The sequence below is a fragment of the Terrapene carolina genome, unplaced genomic scaffold, assembly GCF_002925995.2.
Source record: "Terrapene carolina triunguis isolate 2854851 unplaced genomic scaffold, T_m_triunguis-2.0 Scaffold740, whole genome shotgun sequence".
In the NCBI taxonomy this organism is placed as follows: Eukaryota; Metazoa; Chordata; order Testudines; family Emydidae; genus Terrapene; species Terrapene triunguis.
Genome location: NW_020665091.1, coordinates 2,888,097 through 2,896,378, shown reverse-complemented (window position 1 = coordinate 2,896,378; position 8,282 = coordinate 2,888,097). Strand labels below are relative to the sequence as shown.

General features: G+C 44.2%; 1 protein-coding gene across 1 annotated transcript; it reads left to right on the top strand.

The window, feature by feature from the left end:
• Nucleotides 1-578: 578 nt before the first annotated feature.
• On the top strand, nt 579-3,502 carry TMEM139 (transmembrane protein 139). Its single transcript, XM_024211804.1, has 3 exons — nt 579-607; nt 1,053-1,361; nt 3,091-3,502. The coding sequence occupies exons 2-3, from the start codon at nt 1,114-1,116 to the stop codon at nt 3,500-3,502; spliced, it is 660 nt and encodes a 219-aa protein (XP_024067572.1). The 5' UTR covers nt 579-607; nt 1,053-1,113.
• Nucleotides 3,503-8,282: the final 4,780 nt, after the last annotated feature.

The following is an 8,282-nucleotide window of genomic DNA, read 5'->3' as shown; positions in this document are numbered from 1 at the left end:
CTTGCACTGTAATTTCGCTGTGCTGTAAATATTGACCCTGAGGTTTGCCTGCTCTATTCTCATGAGTTTTCCCACTAAGCGGGGGAAAGGAGGGGACAAGTCCTTACTTCTGGTCTTTGCCTCAGCACCAAACAGAGGTCCCTGGTATTCTTGACATACAGGCTACAACAGAGTGATAATCACTGTCTCCTGCAGCAAAGAAAAGATGACCCGGGAGTGAACCGGGGGGAGAACTGGGGTACTTGGAACGTGGAAGTGGGCAGGAGCCAGCCAACAGGAAGGAATGTGGAGGGGCCACAGTGCATTTAAAATAAACCCCAAGATTTGTGCTGAGTTTTGCCTATGTGCTAGAATCAAAGCTGAGTCTGGTCACAGCCATGGGGTATGTGTAGAGCCCTGAAAATCTGCGGATATCAACTTTATATCTGCAGATATCCGCATCTGTGGATGTGGATATCCACAGACCATTTTTTGCAGATCACTGATCAGATGTGGATACAAATTATGTAGCCACACAGGGCTCTAGGTATATGGCTGCATATTGCACATTATCTGACAACAGATGCTTATGCTCAGGCAGCTCATATTCCTGTGTTCAAGAATTCAAGTGTGTACTTGAATGTGGAATGCCACATTCCATTATCTTTTGTTACTTTGTTGTGTTTGCATGTCCATTTGTTGTATATATGCCCTCATAGGAGAGTATTTGCATGTCTGTATGTGTACATTTGTCCACACTAATTTCCTCATATTTGTGCATGTGTATGTTGCCCTCTAGGCATGTTTGCACATGTGTCTCCTACATTTGGTGTATATTTGCATAAGCATGTCCTCATGGTGATGTGTATTGATGTTGGCTTGTATTGATGTTGGCATGTATTTATATACATGTGTCCCTGTGTTGTGCATGTGCATGTTCTTGTGGTGGCATGTATTTGTGTGTGTGCTCTCATGTTGGTGTGTCCTTGTCTTGGCATGTATTTGCACAGGCATGCACCCATGTTGACATGTTTTGTGGTCTCATGTTCAAAACCCCTCCATATCTTCCACAGATCTCTGTTCCCCCAGCTGCCCAGCCTTCTCCCATTGCCTGCCATCACCATCCATATCACCATGTGGGTAGAGTCACATTGGAGAGGCATCCGCCAAGCTTTGTTGTTTGTCTTCACCGCCGCACTTCTCATTGGGGTCACCATGCTGGCTGTCTCCTCTAACATCAACCCAGTGGGATTCTTCTTCCTGGGGGTGGGGGGCGTGTGCCTGATTGGCTACCTGCTGAGTGTGTTTGTGGAATGCTTCCTGAAGCATCGGCACCCACAGGATACAAATCAGGCAGCCACAAGGAGACAGAGCCAGGCAGGGTAAGCAACTATATCTATTACTTCCCTTTATTTACCCCTTCCTTCAGCCACAACCATTTTAATCTTTCCCTTTCATCATCCTTCTGCTACCCTTCTCCCAAGAGGCAAAACTCAAAGTCCATTCCAGGAGGCACAGTAATCGCTTCTCCTCCCATATGGAGGTTCCCAAAGTCACAGAATTTTAGAAATGTAGGGTTGGAAGGGTCCTCTAGAGCAGTTTTCTCAATTTTTTTGATACCAGGTACTGGTTTGCTGCCTTCCTAAACTGTGTCAGGGAGATCTCAGGGACTGGCGCTGGTCCATGGACCAGTTGTTGGGAAACACTGCTTTAGAGGTCATCTTGTCCATCCTCCTGTGTTAATACAGGGCTAAGTATTCTGTACAACACAGAAATCACATTCATGGTATTCCCTTCACTGACTCAGAGCCCATTTCAGAGGCCACATAGATCCAGCTCAGTTTTCTCTGCCCCTGAGTAATCACATCTTACCCCAACCTTCCCTGCAACTCTTTCCTGAATGCTAGCATCACTAATGAGCCAGAACAGAACTATTGTCTTGCAACAAAATGAGCCAGACAAGGAAGGAGATAGAAATAGCTGGGGAAATGCTATGGTGAATCTCAGCTGGGTTTGTGCTGCTCACTTCTCCAAACCTCATCTGCAGGGCAATTATTCCCTAGAAAAGTGGTCTCTAATTTTTGGTGCCTCTGTGTTTTGACTGTCCAACTTGAGACACATAGGGACTGAATTTGAGAGGCGTTGAACACCCACAACTTCTATTGGCTTCAATTACAGTTGTAGGTGCTCAGCACTTACATAAATTAGACCCAAATTGTCTATAATTAGGCACCTTAAAATAGAGACGACACTGGGCCTTAACTTCTCTGTATCTCAGTTTCCCTATCTGTAAAACGGAGATAATAAGAAGTTATCCATCTTGGTAAAATGCTTTCAGATCCTCAGATGCTGTATAAGAGGGAAAGATTATTTATTATTAGAAAGGCAACATTAAAAACTGATTTAAAAAAAATTCAGATATGGTTCACTGCTGCTGGGTATTCTGGAGGCAAATAGCTCATGAGAGTTAAAAAAAGATTAAATATTATTAGGAAGAATGCATCTACAATGTTGTTACCTAGGATAAAAATGACAAGGGTTGTCAGCTCTCCTGACAAACACCCCTATTAACTCTACGTGGAATAGAAAGTCCCTATTTAAACTAAAATACAGCATTTCTTATTTTCCTCCCTCTTTGTCTTCAAAAACCCCACCATTGCCAGTCTGATATAGTACAATAGAGCTAAAAGGTGCAGTGTTTTTTCTCCCAAAATAAACCCTATTAATTGATTTAAATGTTGGTAGATCTGCTATGTCTGCTAAGCTGAGCACCAGTTGGTGGGTCAGGAGGACACCAGACTAGATAGACAGGTGATATGAGCCATTGTGGCAAGTGTTGAACTACCAGGCTAAATGAACCATTGTTTGGATCCTGCACAACAGGAGGTGGGATATTGAATTATATGGACCAGTGTTCTAATTTAGAGTGGCAGGACATGGCATACAGGACCATATGGACGAATGATCTGAGCACTGCTGACCTGTTCTATTGTCTGTTGCATGGCCCTCATTCTGGAGGACTCAGATCCCCTCCCTCATGGGTTTATCTCCGTGTAGAGTATAAACATCACGATGACCTATTTAGTCAATGTCCCTATCTTTTGTGTGTAGGGTGAATGCTGCCTACGAAGCACCAGCCTATGAGGAGGTGGTGACAATGACACCAACCCCAACAGTCTGGACGATCACCTCCAATTCAGGCACAGTGCCCTCAACAGTGGGGGAGCCCCCACCATACAGTGTGGTCATTGAGCCGCCCAGTATGGCAGAAACTGGGGCAGAGACCTTCAGCGTCTCAGTGGCATCAGGCATCAGGCGTGCCTCTGAGGCAGATGCAGGCTCCAGGCTGCACCTTAGGTTGGTGCTGCCCCCCAGGATGCAGCGCTTTGTCTCAGATATCCATGACGTCAAAGGTGCTGAAGAGAGGCTGGAGCGGCTGGAGCCACTCACCCCACCACCTGCTTATGAGAGTCCCACTGATGATGATGTCTTTGCAGAAGCTTTCCAACCCTCAAGACAATGATTAAATAGACAGAGTCTGCTTATTATGGATGAGGCACAAAACCCATCTAGTGTCACCACAAACTGGAGAAAGGAGCTCAGTGCTGCGAGCCATGTCATGGGAGCACCAAGGGGTCCACAATAGAGGATGTGGGGCAAAGATAGAACACTGAGCCCAGGGCTGTAGTCTGGAAGTGTGAAGAGGACAGTGCACAAAAGACCCCTGCTCCTACACACAGTACACTCTGTACCTCTCCACCCACACTGCTCATTCTCTCCTTACACCCCTACATACACTACTAACTACCCACTACCTGCTCCAACACCACCTGCTATTTCCTACACATACACACACTATCCATTGTCCATGTAGGGAGGTAAACTACCTACTATCCCCTTCATGAACACACACTGACTCGCTCTCTCATACACACACTCACATTATCTGCTACGCCCTGCACAAACAAACACACATATATGTACTATGTACTTCTCCCCGTGCACATGAATGTCCACCCACTTACCTATTATCCTCAAACACACACATATTTGCCAATGTCCTGAATCATTCCTTAGATTTCATGCTGTCTTGGCATCTTCCTCAGAAACAAAGTTTTGGGTTTTTCCAGAAACAATACAGTAACTGATGGGCTGTGAGTTAGAAACTGTCCCTTAAAGTGGGTTGTTCAGAACCAGGGTAGTCTTAGATGAGAAATAGAAATGAGTGACTACTCACCAGCAGGTACCAAAGACATTCACAACCTTGTAGAGACAACCCTACATTTTATAGGGTCCTACATTACTTAACAAGTGTGAGGCCCCATCCAACTCCTTCTGCATGCCCACAAAGTCCCTGTCTGTCTGCATCCCCTTCTGAAAAGCTATTTATGGGGCCCCACAGATTTTTTTGCCTTCTCTCCATGGAGCCAAAAAGTGGAGAAGAAATAACTGTCTTAGAGGAAGCCGGGAGAAGGAATGAAGGGGGTTAACTGTCTGCCATGAACTGCTGGGACCAGAATCAGATGGGTCCGTGCATGTGGAACTGATTGCAAAAAGTATACTGGAGCCACTGAAGGCCAGAGCCCAGTGCAGCTGCATCAGTTGCAGGAGCCCAAGTTGCCCTGCATCCTTGGAGAATAACCAAAATCTAGGTCCCAACTTACTACAGTCTTGCATTTATATATTTTTTTAACTTTTATTTTTTAGTGCTGTTGATTTACGGTTTTTTAAAAATACAATAAAGTGTGTTTCAGCCAAAGCTTCACTTCCCAGTGACTTCTTATTAAATATTATTGGTATTACAGTAATGGCTACATGTCCCAACCAAGATCAGAACCTCATTGTACTAGGCACTGATAAACTGATAGTAAAGGACAGTTGCTGTCCCAAACAGCTTACAAGACAATGGATGGGAAGAAAAAAAGTGTGTGACAAACCTTATATGGCAGTCTCTTTTGGCCTTGAAATATATTAATTCTATTTCCCATAGAGGCACTATTGCAGAGAGAGAGAGAGAGAGAGGTGTAGTACTCTTCATACTTAAAACAGTAGCAAGTCTATCTTACCACTTCTTGAACCAGACTAGAAATTCAGAAATAAAGCTTTTGATTCTACTGGAATCCTTTGCATGTTCAAAACAATACTGCAATGGTCCCTCCTGGCAGAAGTGGCATAGAGGGACAAAGAATGAAGCAGTATGATCTAGAACAAGAATCCCAGATGCACACTGCAAAGCACAGTGGACTAAAGGAATGAACCCTGGATCAAACAATGAGGTATCATGGCCAGCAGCAGGGGTAGGGTGACCGTATGTCCAGTTTTGGCTGGGACAGTCCCTTTTTTAAGCTCTCCTGACTTTTTCGGCAAAAGTGAGCATTTGTCCTGTTTGCTCTTGCTGACTTGCTCAGTTGGCAAGAGAAAATGGGGCAAATGCCCACTTTTGTCAAAAAAGTGGGGTGTGGAGGAACCATGCTAGCCCCATGCAGGGAGGGAGGCAGGGCTCGGGCAGGGCTCAGGCAAGCAGCAATCTCAGGCTGCATGGAGGGGCGGGGAGGGGAAGAGGAGAAGCAGGGCTTAGGTGAGTGGCTCAGGGCAGCCCTGCATGGGGGTCGGGGAGAGGATGGCTTGGGCTAGCCCAACGCAATATCCCATTTTCCCTCTGGGAAATATGGTCACTCTAAGCAGGGGTATCAAACACATTTGGAGGAAAGAACCAAATTCCATGTTTAATTCTGCTCTGGTCCAGGCTATAATTCAGGACTATATAGCCCCACAATGCACAGTGGAGGGTTTGTACAGAGATCAAGGGGAGAATATGGCCTTTATATAGTAACTAAATATTCAGTGATTATTTCTAATTTGTTCAGTGTCTTATCACATTCACCACTGGGGAAGGAAACCTGCGCCCAGCTGGACCACTGCTATCTCTGCACCTTTTGTCTCTTTCTTCCCATCCCCCTTTCTGTATTTCTCCCCACCTTCCCTGTCCCTATGAGTTCCTTTGTCCTTTCCTCTGCATTTCCTTCTCCAATGCTGCTCCCATTTTCCTACCTCAGTGAGCTCCACTTTAGGGTGGCCAGAGGGCAAGTGTGAAAAATCAGGACTGGGGGTGGGGGGGTAATAGCTGCCTATATAAGAAAAAGCCCTCCCAAATCAGGACTGTCCCTATAAAATCGGGACATCTGGTCATCCTACTCCACTTCCACCTTAACCCTCATCCCACACAATAAAATAATCAGGGATTAACTACTCAATGTTGACAGTGAACAAGTATCATTGGAATTTAGACCTGATTCTCCAATCAGATTAATAGGGGTCTGGGGAGTGAGCCATTGTTTCAAATTGTCTGAAGACTGAAGGAGACATCACTGTATCCGATGAAATGGGTTTTAGCCCACGAAAGCTTATGCCCAAATAAATTTGTTAGTGTCTAAGGTGCCACAAGTACTCCTGTTCTTTTTGCTGATACAGATTAACATGGCTACCACTCTGAAACCTATCACTGTATTGTTATACTCTCTTCACCATTGGAAGGTTAGCCCTGTAGCCATAAGGGCTAGAAACTTACTCTTTTTAAAAAATGACAGTTTAGATTCTGGAGAATGTGAACATGTCATGCAGGCCACAAAATCACCTAAGTTCAGCCAGATCCATCATGCAGGCGGTTTGTTTGACAGGCCTGTCCTAGAGCAAGGAGAACAGTTCCATTTTTAATTCTGCCACTGATTCACTTCATGCTCTTGGATAAGGACAAGTCTACTTTTAAAACGCTGCACTGGTGCAGCTGCACTGCTGTAGCATTTTAATGAAGAGAGAGCTCTCGCCCGTTGGCGTATAGTTAATCCACCTCCCCAAGAGGTGGTAGTGATGTCAGTGGGAGAAGCTCTCCTGTCAACATACCGCGGCTTTTTTTTTTTTTTTGCTGCTTGGGGCAGCCAAAACCCTGGAGCCGGCCCTGTGACCATGCAAAGCCCTATAAATGTGAATGTATTTTTAATTAATCCAGCCCTTTACCACTTAATTTAAATCAATTCATTAAACTCATTTTGAAAATAAATATTCCTTGTAATATTGTGCCTCACCTTCTCTCCACATCACTCAAGCTTGGTGGCTGACAGGGTTGTCTTGGCCAGAGAAGGAGGTGTTACTTGATCAGAGCATTTCATAGCCTGAAGTTAGAATTGAGTGGTTCTGAGAAGATTTTCCTCAAGATTTTTCACACAGCCTCACACCTGCCCATTTCCAACTAAATGGAAAGATTTCCTCAGATTCCTCCCAGAATCCTAGAGTAGTCCAGTGAGATGGTTTTTATGTGGATACTGCCCATAGCATTTTTCCCTAGCTTTGGGCAAAAATTTTTTAAGATCCAGCAAATTTTAAAATAGGGTCATTTGTTTGGGGGGGGGAGGGGGAAGGATGAAAGGGGATGAGAGAGCCTGTAGCTCAAGAACATTGAGGAAATGAACCCAAACTTGTACCCCTAACTCTCCAGGGTCCCTCAACTGACATAAGAATTTTCAAGACAATTAACATGCATGTGGATTTTAAAGCACTTGGGGAAAAAAAATCAGCTTTTTTAAACAAAAAGTTCTGCTCAACCTTAATTATGGAAGTCACTACCGATCTTTTCTCTACTCCTGCTCAGCATGATGTGGCCAGCGCACCCCCTACAGGAACACTCAAAAAAAAAAGGAAGGATTAAAAGCAACAGCAAAACATCCTTCTTTGATCTAGCCATCCCACAATAGTTACACATACACAAACATTCCCTTCTATGGGGTACAAAGAGAAAAACTGAGAGTATGTGCACTTTTGTCAAAGTGTATAAAGTGCTCAGTTTTTACAGAGACAAGCATGGGATAGATAGTGGCTCCATAGTTAAAGCTAAGTTGAGTTTTGCACATAAAGCAGGGCCTCAACATCTTTATATATGAAAAATACAGCATTTCCTCTCCAAAATTACGGCACTTATTCTTTTAGTATAGAATTAATTTTCTGAGGATTTACAAGTAAATCCATTAATTAGTTGAAGAATTAAAATTCATTTTAAAATAGGACCATAAACAAATGTATCACTTGCTCTCAGGCCTTTTTTCTGATGCACAGCAGTATGGTATGCCATCAAGAACAAAGAGACTTGCATGTCTCAATCATGTTGCTGTTGCTCTATAAATATAGAGTGGTACTTCCAGTGCATAGTTATAGATCACCTTGCTATCATTTGGGGAATGCAGTCTTCTAGATCTGCAATAGTCAGTTGACCTGGAACTCTTCTGCTCCGAAGTTCCTCCCCTGGTTGTTGT

Bases quoted from the DNA above. Each gene is read 5' to 3' on its own strand.
- TMEM139 (XM_024211804.1), top strand. From the start codon at position 1,114: ATGTGGGTAGAGTCACATTGGAGAGGCATCCGCCAAGCTTTGTTGTTT. The intron at 1,362-3,090 runs GTAAGCAACTAT...TTTTGTGTGTAG, and splicing joins AGGAGACAGAGCCAGGCAGG to GGTGAATGCTGCCTACGAAG.